The 17,250-nt window shown below is 49.2% G+C and overlaps 1 protein-coding gene across 1 annotated transcript in view; it reads left to right on the forward strand.

The window, feature by feature from the left end:
* The first annotated feature begins 4,971 nt into the window (after positions 1-4,971).
* Positions 4,972-17,250, forward strand: part of NOTCH2 (notch receptor 2) — an 89,176-nt gene continuing 76,897 nt past the window's right edge. The window contains exons 1-2 of the mRNA XM_082314592.1: positions 4,972-5,100; positions 15,148-15,229. Coding sequence (XP_082170718.1) covers positions 5,019-5,100; positions 15,148-15,229 — 164 coding nt within the window. The 5' untranslated portion in view covers positions 4,972-5,018. The remainder of the gene's footprint in view (positions 5,101-15,147; positions 15,230-17,250) is intronic.

The raw sequence follows: 17,250 nt of genomic DNA on the forward strand, positions 1-17,250 counted from the left end.
CCACGTCCCATCCCAGCGCACCCCCAAACCGTCCCGTCCCCCCCATCCGGGGTGACGCAGCTGAGCTGGTCCCCAGCCCCAAACACTCGGCAAGCCCCAGGGCAGGACATGGGGCACCCGCCTGGCTCCCGCAGCCTCCTCGCTTCGTCCCTGTTGGCGCTCCGGACTTGAGCCCTTTGGGGGTCTGGCTGCGGGTGAAGGGGTACCCTGGGGTTTCCCGGGGGCCATGCCTGCAGCACCAAGCCCCGCAGTGTCCCACGTGGCTGCTCCTGGATGGCTGCGGTCACGCCTGAGCTCACAAACCTGCCAGAGGGGATAAAGCAGAAGTCAGGGAGTCCCCGCTCCCCGTGCCCACCCCGGTGGGGCTGCCAGACCCCCACCACGGGGCTTTCTCTGGGCTGACGGCTGCATGGAGGAGCCCAGCGTGATTTTGAATCATGGCTCAGAAAATCCCCTGCGGCTGAGCCCCAGCGCTCTGCAGAGAGACGATAAACCTGTTTCCTCTGCCATTGCTTTTTTTTTCTTTTCCTTCCCCCAGCATCCCACCAGCAGCACCCCGGCCCTGCGGGTGCTCCCCAGCCACCCCGGCACTCTCCGCTCCCCTGGCACTCTGCCCGTGCTCACTGGAAACGGGACTCCCTGGCCCCATTGTGGCACAGCACCCGGAGCAGAAAGTGCACCCTCCCCGTTGGCTGCCGCTGGGGCCCCTGAAAATGGCAGCAGACGCAGGATTCGCATAGAGGAGCAGAACTAAATGTGCTTGCTGGAGTCGCGGTGACCCCGAGTCCTCCGCACTGGGACCTGCATGGGTCCCTGGGGTGCCGGAGCCCAGGGGAGCCTGGGGTGCAGGTGACTCCCCGGGACCTCTCCTGGAGCTGTGTGTCCCTCCTGCCCCACGCATGGCTACGAGCCCCTTGCACCCCACGCATGGCTACAAGCCCCTTGCAGCTGTGATGGCATCTTGCCGCCAGCATCTGCCTCAGGAGAGGAGGGGACCGTTGAGGCGAGAAGGGAGCCCCGGTGGTCTCCGGCTCAGGGTGGTCTCGGAGCGGGCTGCACGGAGCAGCACGGGGTTCCCTCCCAATGCCAGGCGGGATGTAATGGCCCAGCCGGGGACAAAGGCTGGGCTCTGAGTCCCATAGCAATAGGAAGAAACCTCTGTTCTGCTTTCCTGTGCCCCTACCTGCATGGGGACCTGGAGGGGTAGCTTCCATGGTCCGTGTGTGCACTGGGAAAGTAGCAGAGCGGGGTGCTTGCTTGCTGCAAATCATCACTTTAGCTCCCCAAAGGCTGCCGAGCGAGAGGGAGAGCTGCAGGCTCCCATCTGTGCAGCCGGTCCTGGGTACAGTCCCGAAAAAGGCACCAAAGGACGGATCTGAGTGGTGCCAAGCAGCTGCCCCTTCCTTGAGTCGCGGCCGTAGCCGTCATTACATCACCGGCTGCTACCTGGAGTGAAGTGAATTCTTACTCCACCACATCCCCAGAGCCAGGAGCATTTCGGGACCTTCACAGCCACCCCGTATGTCAGACCGACTTTGGTAAAAGCTGCGTGCATGGAGCTGCGTGGCTCTGTCTGCAACATAAATACTCCAGGGGCTGCTGAGAGCGAGCGTGGCGGCAGGGAAGGCAGAGGGCACAAATTCCCTGGGTGATTAAGCGGGGCAGCAGAGGCGGCTTGGGGCACCCGGCACATTCCTGTGGGGCCTGATGCAGGAATGCCTTTGCACTTCTCTAGTTTTTTTTAAGACGAGACTAGCTGGCAGGTAAGGTAATTGCGGCAAAAGCCGAGTCATGTGAATGTTAAGAGTTAGCAGATGAGCCACAGGACAAGCTATTCGTGGTGCGAGTGCAAGGCTGCCAGCCCCGAGGATTTTGTTGGAAGCCTCTCTCCCTGCTGTTTTTCTTAAACCTCTTGGCTGCTGCTATCTTGAACTATGAAATACCCTCAGCTTCCATTTTAACAGGGTTCAAGCTCTTCTGTTCGCAAAAGAAAAAGCTGGGATATATGACTCAGGCATGTCCTAAGGACACCCAAACCAGGGACAGGTAATAATGAGGCAACATTTATCTGGGTTTGTAAAATGCTGGGATGTAAGGCAGGCATTTGGGTGTGGGCTGAGCTGAGATCTGAATGCCTGAGCCACCAGCAATGTCACTGAAAGGTTATTGAAAGAAAACACAATTTATTCTGAGAGACCCAGTGCAAAGCTGCTGAAACCTCCAAGGTGAGGGACAGAGGAGAAGCGCCACGCTGCTTGCTGACCACAGACACCCAAAAAGCACCTCAGACTGTTTAAATACATTTTGCCTGCTGTGGGGAGAGCACAGCAGAGCCCCTGGGCACGTCTCTGCCTGGCAGCGCCCCCCGGGCTGCAGAGCGATGAGCCACCCGGGACGTGGGGAGGTGCTGTCACCATGGGCTTCCTCCCGGAGCGGAGCAAGCACAGGTGGGGGGCAGGACGCCTTCACCCCCTTTCACAGCCAGCCATGCCATCTGCAGAGATCAGCTGCTCGGCATCACTTGGGGGGGGTCTCTGCTGAACAGGGGGACCCGGACCAGGACACGGCCGGTGACAGCCCAGAGCCTCCACCTGCCTCCACCCACCGGTGACAGCCGGAGGGCCGAGACACGGGGCTGGCTTTGAAGCAGTGGGGCAGGAAGCCTGGAGAGCGCTGGGGCTGGAGAGCGGTTTGCACATGCAGAGATCAAAACAAGCGTGCCGCCACTGCTCTGTGGAGCAGGCAACCAAAATCACTGCAGAGTGAGACTCCTAACATGGAGCTGCAAAGAGGGCTTGATCTCCCTGCCTTTGTCAGCCAAAGTGCCAGGATTTCCCCAGCTGCCGGGACCGTTTAACTAGCGATGCTGTGGATATGGAGTCTGTTCAGCTCTTCTAATCCCTCAGCTGGCATCGCTTCCAACGTCAGAGCATGCCCAGCCCTCTGCCAGGCACCAGCACCCTGCCCGCCACCCTGCCCGCCTCCCCTCACCACCCTGGGTGGCTGGGGCTCAGCTCCCGCACGTGGGTGAGATGCTCCATGGGCAAAGCAGGGCAAGGCACGGGGGAAACTGGATGGAAACTACGGAAAACCTTGCCACAGCCTTCCAGTTCCAGCACTGGCCGCTGATCATCTCTGGGTGGGAAACTGGAGGTGAAATGACGCCTGGTAGGGCTGGAGGGTCAGGTCACTTCTGCTGGCGGGCACTCTGCGTGACAAACCTTTCCTTGTTTGCATACGGTGTTGTTAATGGGACTGTGACGGGGCGTGTAAGACGAAGCAATGCTGAAGCATATTTTTAACTCCTCTGCAAACAGCTTATTGCTTAATGAAACAGACCCACGGGGACGATGGGGAACTAACTGAGGAGCTTTGGCATGGGAATGCAGCGGGGCGCCTGTCCCTGTCCTCTTCGTGCTCTGCCCTGCGCGTTCCCCCCCAGCATGGGCAACCTGCCTGTCCAGGGTGGCTATGGGCAGCTTGGCCCTCGCCTCCCTAGCTGCAAAACCCATGCTGCCCATCCATATCCATCTCCTCCAAACCTTTACCATGCCAGTGGCTGCTTTCACCCCTTTCCTCCAGCTGACAGAGCTGCTGTCGGATGCTCTCCCTTGCAGGTGGCTAAGCCCACATACACCCAGGAGAGCGGGATCAGAGCAGAGGGGTGGGAGCAATCAGCAGTTCCCCAGACCCACGGGAGCAAAGCAACGCCTTCCCTCATCCGGGCTGGATTCCCCCGATGAGCCCCGTTTGTCAGGTGGAGCTGGTTGCCCTCATGGCAGCTTCCAAGAGCTGTGCCAGGGTGGCCGTGGACGCTGTCCCCGCGCTGGGGATAAGTACCCTGTGCTCAGGCGAAGCAAAATGCAGGCGACAGAGAACTGGCTGCTTCAAGGTCAGGGATAACGAGTAATGCTCAGCACTGGGGGAAGCTGGAAATGGCAGCTTTCAGCAAAACACCAGAATTCCTCCTGGCTTAGCTGCGTTAGGGAAAGCAATCCCAAACCCTCCTTGTTCCGGTCACATTCCTGCCTGTCCCTCCTTGACTCCCAGCTTGGCTTCGTGATCATTTTTTTCTTAAGCATTGGTTGCCGCCACCCATAATTTCATATGTGGGAAGTGCTGGGCGCGCTGGGGGTCTGGCCTCCCCCCCGGCAGGCGAGGAGCCGCGGGGAGGGAGCTGCGCCAGGAGCAGTGCTGCGGGACGGCCATCGCGGCTGGTGGGCACCACCCATCGCCTGCCCCTCAGCTCCGGTGGTGGGAAGCTCTGGCGGCTGCATGGGACGGCGGGGGGTTCCTCATCCAGGCACACCTGGAAAAAACAGCCGTGGTGGCAGGGCACTGACCATCCAGCTCCATGCTTGGGAGGAGCTCCGGGGTCTGACAAATTACAGGGGGAAAACAGCGAGGTTTATTCATTGCCCCCTCTCTCCCCCCGAACCGGGCACAGCCCCGCCTCGGCGGGCCAGGCCGCCGCCGCCGCCGCGCCGCGCACAAAGGGCGCTCGGTCTGCGGGCAGCTGGGGCCGCGGCGGGCGCGGTTTTAGCGCTTTAAGTGACGGCTGGGGACTGGGAGGGACGCGGGGGCCGAATCCAGGTGTCACGGCGATCCAGCCCTTGGGCCGCGCTCCATCGCCCCTGCCCGCCCGCTGCCTGCGCCCCGCGCCCCGCGCCCGGGCAAAGGCCGGGGCAGCGGCTCGGCCCCCGCCTCAGCGGCCGTGCTCCGTCCTCGCCTCCCATGGGCACCCGCCGCCGCCGCCACCCCCGGGGGCACGACAGCGCCTCCGACTGCCCCCGCCCGCCGCCCCGCTCCCCCGGCCCCGCCCCGCGGTCCCCGGGCGGGCGCCCCCTGGCGGCGGGCGGCGGGGGCGGGGCGTGGCGGGCGGCGCGGCGCGGCGGAGGAAGCGGGGGCGGCGCGTCTCGTCCCAGTCCCTCCGCGCGGGGCGGCCGCAGGCGCCATCGGCGGCCGGGCAGATCCCTCCGCGTCGCGCCGTGCCAGTGGCGGCGGGAGCGGCCGTGGCCATGGCCCGCGGAGCGGGGCCAGCGCTCGTCGCCCTCCTCGGCCTGGTGCTGGCCGTGCTCAGCCGCGCCGAGCCCGCGGCCGGTGAGTGACGGGGGGCGGCGAGGGGCTGCGGGGGCCTGTGGGGCTGAGGCGGTGCGCGGGCGGCTCCTCGCCGGGAGGCTGAGGGGCTGCCCGGAGCCGCCCCTTGCCCGGCCCGGCCCGGCGTGGCGGGGGAGGACCGGCCCCTCTCCCGGCGCCGCTTCAAAGGCGGCCGGGCCGGCGCCGGTGTCACCTTCCTCCCACGGGCGGGCCGGCCGGGGAAGGGGACCCGGGTCGGTTCGGGGGGGGCGGCGGGGCCGAGCCGAGCCCCCCGCGGGGTGGCGGCGGTGCGGGTCCCGCCCGCGAAGCGGGGGCTCCCCGGGGTGCAGAGGGCGGGAGGGCGGCGGGCTCCCTCCCTCCAGAGCCGCGGGTCGCTGCACGCCGGGGGGCTGCTGCCCTCTCCCCTCCCGTGGGGGGCTGCTGCCCTCTCCCCTCCCGTGGGGGGCTGCTGCCCTCTCCCCTCCCGTGGGGGCTTCCATGTCAGGGAGGACTGAAATGGAAGTCGTCCTTTACTGGCGATGCGTGGCAGTGATATGTGTGCGATTGCAAAAATGGTTTGAGTGCTTGAGGTTTTTTTGATTTCAAAACACGGGAGAAAATGGTTTACTGCTTTCCGTCACTTGAAATACCTATGCATCGTGTTCATTCTAGCCTCTTTGTTGAGGAAATCTCTACACATCCAGAAGGAATTTCTGTGTATCCTCCTCCTTTAATCGTTAATCAGTTCAGGCGTGATGAAGCCATGTGTGCACATCTGAAGAAACTGCTGCTTTTCGTCACTGTTATATGTTGGCATTTGCAATATGTTTTACAGCTGGGCTGGAGAACGCGGTCCATAGCCTTAACTGTTGGGTTCTGATGGAATTCGCGCCTCTCCCTCCCAGCAGCAGTCCTGCTCCTGGAGTAAGGCATGTGCAGCCTTGCGGCACGTTAAAGCTATCAAGGACCAGCAGTCATTGATTACTTACGTGACTTCTCATTCTTTCTTCCTTTTTGCTCCCGAGAAGCTGGATTGCTCTTCAGATGACTCGTGAAGAGTGTAGCAATGGGAGAAAGTGGTAGTGGAAGTCGCTTAGTGCGTGACCGAGCGAGACGCTGATAATTTCAGCAATTTTATTCTTTGGTATGGCTAGGAGTGGAAGCTGGTGTCTGCAGAGTTTTGACCACTAGTGCTGTCTCGGATGCAGAGTAGTCGGGTTAATCAATCTGTCTGTTTTGGCTTTGAAATGGTCATTATTTGTCTCTTGGGAGAAATGCTTTTTCTTCCCGTAACCCCCTCTGAAATCTGACGTACTTAGTTTTACTAATATGTTGCAAGAAGATGGTTGGAGTAAAAAAAAAAAAAAGGCGATTTCCTGAATGTGTTTTGCCCAGCTTTGCCCAAAAGGGGCTGGAAAAATAAAGGGTCTTTCAAGGGTAGATGTCTTGTAAATTCAGAAATATGTAGAGGTGTGGTGCGTAGTAGGACTGTTATTTCTGGAAATGGCTTACACAGTTCAGTAAGATGGCAAAATACTATTTTTGCAAAGACTAAATGTCACGTTCACTTAGTTAAACTGTACCTTCGTCCCAGCAACTTATCAGCTTATTGCTAGCCTTACAAGTTCCTTCTCTGACAGGGGCTGAGAGGAGAAGTAGCTATGGTATTGCTTGTTGTCATATGGATACCTACCAGAATGGTTGAGGTCCTCCCATGCCGCGAAAGTTTTTGGCATTGTGGGTGAAATCTCTTCCCAGTACTAAACAAAGGCTGGTTGTCAGAGATGACAAATCTAGACTGAAAATGACTCCTGTTGTTCATGAAATATTGACCTGCATCTGGTTCTTGGGAGCGGGAGCTGCGGCTTGACTTAATGGGAAAGGGAAAGATGAAGTCACCGAAAGGGTATTTTCAGGTGCATATTCAACTGTCTTGATGCTCTTGTGCAAGAGAGGGCAGGTATCTGATGTCAGCCCTCTTGGTCAATAAATAGGAGGCTCCTGGATGCACTGAGCGCTATGGTTTGGACTACTCAACTCTGCCTCATCATGCAAGCCCAATGGTGTAGCAACTTGCTTTTCCAGTTGAGCCGTTGTTTGGCTTTGCAAAAGGCTGCAGTTGAAGTTGCAGTAAGATGGGGTGGGGCAGCAACACCTGCGCTTTTGGTGAGGATACTCTCCGGATAATTGCTGTGAACGATTTGCTCCTCTTCTGATCAGGCAGCAATGGGTGAAACAGGAATCCTTGCTAGTAGAGCCCACCCTAATTACCCGCTGTCATTATTAACAGTTGGGTTTCACTAAGCCCAGTTTCACCAGGTGGTTGTTGACTATCAGCCTGCGTTTCGAACAGGTTGCAATACATTTTAATCCAGAGCAGCGCAAAGGTAGTGCGTTGATGTGGACTGCAGTTTGAGATCTCTAGTATTCTAACAGTGAAACTTTTGAGGGACTTTAGGTAACGCTGACAATGCCGGTCTGCTTGATACGGATTTGCTTACGGAAGAGCAAGTTTCACTTGATCTTTTGAAGGTGTTACAGTCTATCAAATTTGTTCTTATCAAAGATGCTGATTTTGACTTTCAAAAGGGAGTGTGATGAGAATCTGGCTAACTCGCATCACTTCCTTCAGGGCATCACTTAGTCAGATTAGAAATATGTGAAGATCCTCTCGCTGACGTTCTCAGGACTTGAATCCTTGGGAAAAGAGGACTTACGCCTCTGGTGGCATTTGGCATTCGAATCTCTTACAACGGGTGGGCTGTTTTTTTGTCAGCTTCCACAGCTATTTCCCTCCCTCCTTTATTCTGGGTGTCTTGCTGCTGTTGCAGTAAGTGGGTATTTCTCTTCAATGTGCTCTAGTCCTGTTCAGCTTCTCCCATTTTCAAAAACGATATCTGTGCTGTGAAGGGAGGACGGGTGGCTGGCGTTTGAACCCAAGATGAGGAGCAGGTGAAGGAGCAGCAGCAGGACGCTGGCAGCCTGTTTCTTCTGGAGTTGGGAATCTTACTTACCAGCAAAACTAAGCAGCCACGATTTGTAACTTAAGATGTAACGTCGTTTCCTTCAAGTTTGTGCTCTTGGCTAATGAGCGTAAAGCCGAGGAATGATACAGTGATTATTAATTCTCACCCCTCCTTTGGGACACGTTAGGGGAACGTCATCCATGTTGGGGGGAAAAAAGAGCTTCCCTGAGCATCTGTGTTAAAAAGTCCTTTTGTAGTTATATTCTTAGTTTCTATGAATTCACTCTGAAATCATCTTGCCAACAGAAGTCAAGGGCTGTCAGTGCCCATCTAGAAGAAACAGCGCTTATAGCGTTCTAAACATGGTCATCTGAGAGCTGCAGAAATAATTGTTCGTTCTGTTTAGAAAATAGTCTGTTCCTAGGGCACATGTCCTTTTTTTAGACTGCTATGAGGATGAAAAAAGAGCTTTGTATCTCAAAATGGCACGGGCGTCTGCTGTTTGTTCCGTGCAGCAAGTCTTCATCTTGTTTCTCTGACATCACCCTGGACGGCTGCAGAAGCGCCGCTCAGCGCAAGTAGCGGGCTAGCATTTCTGCACAGGCAAACATGCTTAACGTTCAAATTAGTAAAGATTTAGTGCTGGAGAATGACGGAAGACTTTGGAGAAGACGCGAGCATGGCTCCTGTCTGCCAGATTGCCATGGAAACACCAATACCTCTTCAGCTCTTTAATTGCCCTCCCTACATTTTTTTGTTGAAAACTTTTTTTTTTTTTTAAACAATGCTTTATGTTGTCGTTCTGGATTGTAGGCATTTTGGCTTTGTTTGGAAAACTGAAAGTAGGGGAAGGCGGGGAACAGTAGCTGTGCAAGGAAATGGAGAATATGGTGACTGGCAGACTTTGGGACTGTATTACGAGTTCATCCTGAATTCAATGTGTATTATAACTTGTAGTTCTTCACGAGGAACAGTGTCACACAAACTATAGCTACATCTGGTAGAAGTAACGGTCCTCCTGCAGGTTCCTAGGCCTAAGACCCTGAGGACAGAAAAACTTCCAACTCTACCTGTGAATCTGCAGAACGGTTCCCAGCTCTGTTCTTAGGAGGGCCAATTAGTAGTTCTTGCCAATTCCTAGATGTTTGGAGATTTGAAACAGATGGTGGTAGGGCATGCAGTTTTGTGTGTCCAAGAGCTTAATATTGTCAGATTTGCTGTTTGCACTCTTGAGTTCCAAAAAAACTTGATGAACTTCTAAAGCAAAATTTCTTCATACTGGCTTGTTCTTCCAAAATCCACTTAAATATTTTTTTGCAATTTTTTTTTTTTACACTTGTCTTACAAAGCCTAGAGAAGCTAGTGAAGAAAACCAGTTTAGATATTGGGGTTTTCTCTCCCAGAAGGTACAGGATGTTGGCTGAGTGCCTTCACGCTCCTCTGAGCTCTGCTCAGCTTCTCAGTTGATGAGTCTTGCATTATCCAATTGATTTCAGGCTTTTGTGTGTAAAAACAGCAGAGATCTTTTAATAATCTGATTTAAAACATTTTTACTTTACAAATGATTTCTATGCCTTATAGACAAGCTTTGTCCTTAACTACTACCATCCGTCTGTGATGTGCAAACTGCTCGGCTTGTTTAAATCCCCCCAAATGTTAACATTTTCTAAATCTGAGCTGAATATAAGGCTTTATCATTTTTTCACAATAAGAGCTTTTCCTGGTTTGTTGTCCCCCATCCCCTATCAGTGTGGCTGCCATGGGGTGATCTGTTCTTAAGAAAAAAAGAAAAAGCTATTTTCATATTTTCAGCTAGCACTTATTTACTAGTTGGTTCTTCCCTGGTACATAATTTCACTAGAACTGTAACCTGTCGAGGTTAGTGAATAGCATGATTAGTTATCATTCCTTTGTGGTTTTCCTCCAAAATTTGGGTATTCTCTCCGTTTGTCCAGCGCTTCTTATTCCTACCAGCTTTTTCAGCAGCTGTTTGTGCAGTGCGAGGTGCCACCATAGGAGGAGTTTGTCCCTTTCTGCACAGTGAGGACCTACCGCTCTTCCTCCAGAATTGCACCTCGTGTTTCAGCATTTTCTCTTAGCTTCTTTTTTTTACGCTCTGTTTTTTCTGAAGGGAATCAGAAGCTGTTTTTTGCTCCCTTGGAATTTGAGACCTCTTGATTTGTAGTGTAGCTGATGTTTCTGACTGTGCTGGTGGTCGTCCTCTTCAGAGCTGATCCACCTGGGGCAAGCAGCCTGAGCTTCTGTAAGGATTCCCCATGTGTTGCTGCTGTTTGAGGGCTCTGAATCTTTCCTCCTCCTTTCTCTTTATATATAATGCATAACACAGTTGAAATGACAGGCTGTTTCTCATGAATGTCAGTCAAGACAGAAAATCCACTGACTACATAAAGGTTATTGAAACCTATTTTGTCCTTCAGTTTTCTTTCTAGTCTTTAATGTATTTTTAGCCTGACTTTTCTTCTGTGTTCAAGTAGGTGGTTTTCCACCCTATTCCCCAAGAGAGCTTTTGAATCTATGGACAAGTTTCAACCAATATGATGGAGGTTTAGGTTCTTAAAAGATACTGAGTTTCTATGAACTTAATGGAAAATTTATGGACAGAAAGAGGGGAGAGAGAGACTTGTATAGTGTCCTCCCAAGGAGAAGGCTGGATCACCAGCTCAGCTGTGTTCTCTGCCAGAATATCGCTCTCCCCTCATTTAAAGTAAAACCTTTGGTCGGAGCCTGCACCTTCTTAGAAGCAGGATAATCAACCACAAAGCTACAGGAAACCAGCTTTATAACGTCTCTTCCTCACAGCATTAATTGTTTTGGTATTTTGCATTTTTATTTCTGCTTGGCTTTTTCTGAACTTGTGGGTGAGGAGTTTTTTGGTGTTGCTTTCCTTTTACTATTTACAACAAAGCCCGTTCAGATTTTCTCTGGTTATGGCTCTGTTTCCCTATGGCAGCCTTTCCTCTTAAAAGCTGAACTCTGAAGCCTACAGCTTCTGATCTTAATCCTTCACTATTTCTTTTAATTTTCTAGCCTAGAAAGTATCTCAATTTACAGTGGGTGGATGAAGTATAGAAACCAAATCACAACTTCCAGATCATCTTGGCATCCTAAAGAACAATGAGGCAGAAAGACAACTTTTCTTTTCCTCCTAGATTTGCTTTAACTGTCTCTTTAGCCAAAAAGATTAAACCTGGGTGAAATTGTGAGCGTTGGTAGATTCGGGTGTTGAGAATCACAGCACTTCCTATAGTGTTTCTGCAAGTAATGCTTTCTGCTTGCGCTCATTTTGCAGCAGCGGCTACCTGTTTTCTCCCTCTGGCCTTGGAAAATAGTCCTGGTAGGCTAGTTAAACGTCAGGTTAGAATTTGTGTCTAAATGCAGGCACGTGCAGGGGTTTGTATGGGCTCTAGGCTGGGCAGTATAGCTAATAACGTTCATCTCGCATGCACTTAGAGCCCTCGTCTGACAAGTCTTTCAAATTTGGCTACGATGCGTGCTAGAAAAGGGGTACTTCTTTCACAAAGTGGTGACCTGCATACTTCATAAGAAGCCAGTCTTTCGATAATCGTGGCGTGTATTCCCAGCATTCCCGTAATATGCCCAAAAGGACTGATAAAAACCATGAGGTGGTTCAATACGTGAAAAAGCCACAGGATTTCCCCTTGAAGACCTGCTGGCATACTGGAGCGAGCCCTCCACCACGTGAGAGTGCGGGGAATTGAAACATCGCTGCTTGCGCTTGGTCTGGGCTAACCCAGCTTCTGATAGCCTTGGTGGTTTTGGCAAGCTAGAGCAAGTCCAGAAAACCAACAAATAATTCACCATTGCTGTTTTTTGTTTTTGGTTTTTTTTAAACACATCAGAAAACTGTCAAAAGCAGCCTGTTAGGCTCAAAGCCTTGACAGCGAGCTGATGGTATCTGTATACGGCTTCTAGAAAAGTGGCTTTATCTTTTCAAAACAAGGCTGTCTTCTCTCATGCTGTACACAACAAAGTATTTCCAGTTAACATTATGGATGTAGCGAAATGTGCTTTTTATGCTGGCTGAGGTAGAAGGCAAAGTTTCTGATACTGGTAACTCCTGAGCACAACATGGCAGAGTAGAAGAAAAGTAGCTCTTGAAGTAAGTCGTGTTGAAATGCCTTGGTTTTGCATGCATTGTGAAATTGTTAAAGATATCGTGAAATACAGGAAGACAGTGCTTTGTGCACAGAAATGCTAATTTTACTGTGAGAACTGTAGTCTTCAATTTCCCTTGTGATTTCTTTTTTAAAGAGAAGTGGTTATGTTACTTTTTAATACTCATTTTAATATAGAATATGGTTACATTTATGTTCGCTTCAGCCTTGGTTGTATTTCAATATATTTCTATTCAGCCTATTTTAGTCTTAAGCTGAAAAAGTGCGAAAGAGTCTTTTACTTTTATTTTCATAGCTTCTTTCACTTCTAACTTACTATATACAAAATACATATTTAGCTGCCTGCATTGCCCCATTCACTATGTGTCTCTGTTAAAGAATTCTAAGGACTACTAGTAGTTTAATGACCTGCTAAACAGCAGTTCAAGGCAGGAATAATTTGTCAAAAACGAGGAGAAGATTAATCATTACTTTGCTAAAGCCTCTCTGCTGTGTCTGTATTTGGCCTAGCAAGCTAAACAGGAATCACTGATTTGGATCCTTACTGTGACCCCGAAAGCCGTCACCCTCTTGTTCCCCTCCGTGCAGTTGTGCTGAGGGGTGTTTTTGGCCAAGTGTTAGTTAAGCTTTTACTATGGGGGTTACAAAATCAGCTGGCTGCTCAGTTCTCACTGGGGACACGGGTACTCGAAGAGATTACAAAATTGTGTTTGAGAGCATGGGCACAAAAGGAATAATCGGCTGAGTATTTGCTTCACTGGCTTGATTGGTGTGAAAAGAATGAAAATTCAAGGTAGGGAGATGAGAATACCAAGTCTGCTTCCCCTCCCAGTTCTCTGAAATGTGGTAAGGCTCATTTTAACCTTCCTCCATTTCCCTGGAGTAGCATAGGTGGTAAGAGAAGTCTGAATCATTGCAGGTCCTTTTGCAGTTTCCCTTGAACACAGCGTAACTGAACTATGCTAACTGGAGCTGATCTGTGCTGTGAAAACAAGCTGCTAGTGTTAGACAGAAGCAGATGAAGTTTGGAGTCGAAGCCTTGTGGATGTTGCCGTTAAATGGGATAAAAATTGTGTGACAGGTGCAAATCAGTGTAAGTGTTTTTGACCGCTCTGGGGGGGAATGCCATGCAAAAATGTGTGTTAATATTTCTGTCGCTTAGTAACCCTGACCTCGGGGGTTATCTGAAAGGGGCTCAGAGTGGAATTTTGTTCATTTCCTGGGATAGCGCTGCTTCTGCAGAGCTCTGTGTGCCCCTTTTTCAGAAATCAGGTTAACGGAGACAGGCATACTCGTATTGTGGGAAACACTGATAATTTTCCTGGGCAACTGGGTTTAATTTAACTGTATTCTCTATGGGGATTTTAAGTGTGAAATGCTGCTATGGTACCTCGTAGCGCATGTGACCTGTTTACGTGCTCCGGGGTTATTGAGAAATAACACTTCAAGCCCTGGATAACAGTAACTGGAGTCTGTTCCAAGTTGTCTAATGGCTGGACTGAATGTCGGCTGGTTGCAGGGAGACCTTAGTGGGACTGATGCGTTAACTCTTCTGTTTCTGAGCCCTGTTCCTTAGTCACCGGCATACAAACTTTGGTGGTGGTTTGGACCAGTTTTCCCTGATGCCGCTTGCTGAATTTGTATTAAAAATTTAATACCTCTTGAGGAAAGGAAAACCATGCTTAAAAAGAAAAAGGCAATGTGCCCTACAGCAGCTGGTACACAAGCAGACAGTTTACGTGGCTGGATGTTATTGATGCTGCTCGGTGCCTTAACTAAGATTGGCTGAATGATTTCCCAAATGCAGTAAGGTTGTTGAAATAGGGTACGTAAAGGCACAGAAGTGTGTGTGTGTGTGTGTGTGTGTTCGGGGGCCAGGAGACAGAACTGGAGGCTGGGAAGAGCATGTGACTTCTGGGTATGTTGGTACGTTTAGGATAGGATCCAGATCTTCTGGTTCAGAGAGCTTTATCCACTAGTTCGGTGCCATTCAAATGGCAGGCTCTTGTCTAGGTGGACTGATTAAATTTTTGTGGTTCTGGAGTGCCCTCTGCTTCTGCAGGGTTTCCACAGTTCTCGCCCTTCTGGTCACGGCAGAAATAGCCACGGCGTGCTGCTTCAGGTCCCTGTGAAGAGAGGAGCACTTGCCAGAGCTGGAGCTGATGTGTCGCTTCCATCAGAACAGGCCTCACTAGAGCTTCCAGTAGACTTGGATAAAAATTGACCAGCCCTGAACTGTATCATACCTAATGCCTTTTTAAAAACATAATACTGAAATTGTCACGTTTGAGCTACAGAGTATCTCCTCCTTAGAAATACCAAATTCTTTGCTGAAAGTCTTTAACATCTCTGATGCTTTCACTTACTCCCAAACACAATCCTGACTGAAATCAGAGTGCTGCAACAGTAATGATGTTGCAGCAAATTCTGGATTGCTAGAAATGTACGGCAGGTGAGCTTATGAGGAACAGATGCCCCTATTTCAGTGCCAAGTGTCCCTAGAGATTGTAGAAAAGAAGGAAAGAATTTGAGACAAAATATTGTGAAAGAAGGCTTAGGAGCAGTTGCCCCTTATTTCAGAGAATTTCAGTCCAGAATTTCGATCAGAAAGTAGTAATTGGTGACACTTAACCCAAAATACACAAGTGCTGACATGAATGTTTTTGTAGCTTGCTGAAATTACTGCATGCTTTGCTTTGAAAATTTACCTAAAAGAAATTCTGGAAACATTTAGTTGCCTGATGAACAAATCTGTATTTGATTCTTTTTTCCGTCTGGCTCTTCTGATGCTGCCAGAGATTAAATTAAACTATGTGACAGTGTCTTTGGTTTTGTTCCAGTCTTATAAAATTTTCTACTATAAGATCTTTGTTCCCCAAAATACACTAATGAAGCTTTGACTTGACATGTATGGCTACTGATTTGACCATCGTTTTCTTTTCTTTCAGCTTTGCAATGTATGGATGATTCCAAGCCATGTGTTAATGAGGGAAAGTGCATTCCGTATCAAAATGGTACAGGATATTGCAAGTAAGTTGGTTTCATTTCTAATCAATTTAATTACCAATCTGCTTTCATTCAGGGTCCTAGCCAGAAAGGAAATGTGAATTGTTAAGTTTTTCTTATCGGGTGCATTCAGCATAACGGTTTTAGCACAGTTGGTGTTTCCTGATAATGCATTAGTTCTTCTGTGCTAGCTTTTTATAACATAAGAAATTTGGAGTTCTTGTTCAGATTTTCGGGTTTGGATCTTGTCAGTTTGATTTCTTTGCATTAGGTTAGGAAGCGAGGCCAAAGCGATCATAGAGGTAAACTCTGTACCTTGCTTCCAGACCCACAAGTTAAGTGGTAACTTGCTCTCCGCCTTACATCTTGCCTTACTTTATAGAGCTTCAGCACCAATTTGAATATTTTTTTATTAAGTTTTTCAGAACTACTCTGCACTCTGAAGTGTGCCAGTTCCCTTCCACGTGCTGGAGAGCAAGTACTATGTGGGAGTTGCAAAAACAAACTAACAAAGAACCCCGAACAAGCACCCACATTTGTCTTTATCACGTAATTGATTCTGGTAAATGTTGACACCCATCTTCAATGGTGCCTTCACTTTGCTGCTGCATGGGAAGCCGATCAGCAGGAGCTGTGGCAGTGTGTGGTGTCTGGAGCACGATATCACATCTATTTAAATGCAGTTCACCTTTCAAACTGCAGTATTTAGATTTTTTTTTTTTTAAATTAAGTGATATTTTGCAAGAAGATAAATCCTTGTTTTAGCAGGGTTAATTTACTACGTTTGCAGTAAATGGATTATTTTCTAAACCTTGTTTACTTCATCAGTGCAAGTTGTGCCATTTTCTAGCATGCTAAATCCCTCTTTTCTTAATGCTAACATTCTTTAAATATTAGTGATTTTTGTCTTGTTGATTTAGCTTGGCTAACACTCAGCTCTGCTCTTCACCCTTTTCTACGCATCCATCTTCCCTAGCCACAACCTTTAGTTCTTTCTGTTAATGTGGTACATAACTCGATATACTTAAATTGCACCTGTGGCACACAAAGGGGAAATAATCTAATTTGAGGTTCTTTTCAGTTTCAAATGAATACCTGGTGTGCAGAAAGGCCATAGAAAGGCAAATATGTAACTTGTTATTCCCTGTTGTTTTTTTCAAATTTTTAACTATTACTACTTCCCAGTCTTTTCCTTTCCATGGCTTTATATTGCTGTCAACAGAAACAAGCTGCCCTTCTGAAAAGAAAGCTGGAACTTCCCTGCTTTTCACCTGTATTTTAAGACTGAAACAAGAAATTGTGTCATGTTAGTAGGTCTTTCTGACACATACTTAAACATGTTAGTCTGGAGCCAAAGTATATGGGTCATGATGAAGGTAATAAACGAGACTGGTATTGATGTTGGTGCCTCTTGTACCTCCCCAAGGATGTTTTCTCCAACTTGCATGTTCCTCTTAACCATGTCTTAGACTGTAAAAAAAAAAAAAAAAGAAAAAAAAAAAAAAGAAAAAAAAATTGTTTAGTTGGTTCATCTTATTAACTTCCGTTCAGTATTTGTACGGCGGTCCAGATCTTGACACACTTCCCTTATCACAGTGGCACCTTTGACCACTCTTACACTTTTTTTAGCACACAGTTATTTATAATTCTAATGTTGCCTTCTTCCGTTTTGTGCAAAGTCTTCTTGCAGATCTTCAGCCAACCCCCCCTTCAAGTAATAGCTTGGTCCCTTTGCAGGTGCCAGAGTAATTGGAAAGGCTAATAGAGGCCTGTATGCAGAGATTAGTATGTGTCTTTTCTAGTTCTGGCTCAAGAACTCTTTTTTTGCAGAAAGGAAGGAAAAAATAGCAAAAACCCTCAATTGTGGAGACTCTACCTTTAGCAGACTGATTCTTAGCATCCTGTTTTGGTTTTAACTTTTTTTTCCCCTTTCCTGCACTGTGAGGAACTCTGAATAGGGGAACTTTCTATCTGGTGTAGTAACCTAAATGACTTTCTGAAATTTTGATGGCTGTAAGAGTAGAAATGTTTTGTTCAGGAAACTG

Source organism: Platalea leucorodia (genome assembly GCF_965183815.1).
Source record: "Platalea leucorodia genome assembly, chromosome: 5".
NCBI classification, from domain to species: Eukaryota; Metazoa; Chordata; class Aves; order Pelecaniformes; family Threskiornithidae; genus Platalea; species Platalea leucorodia.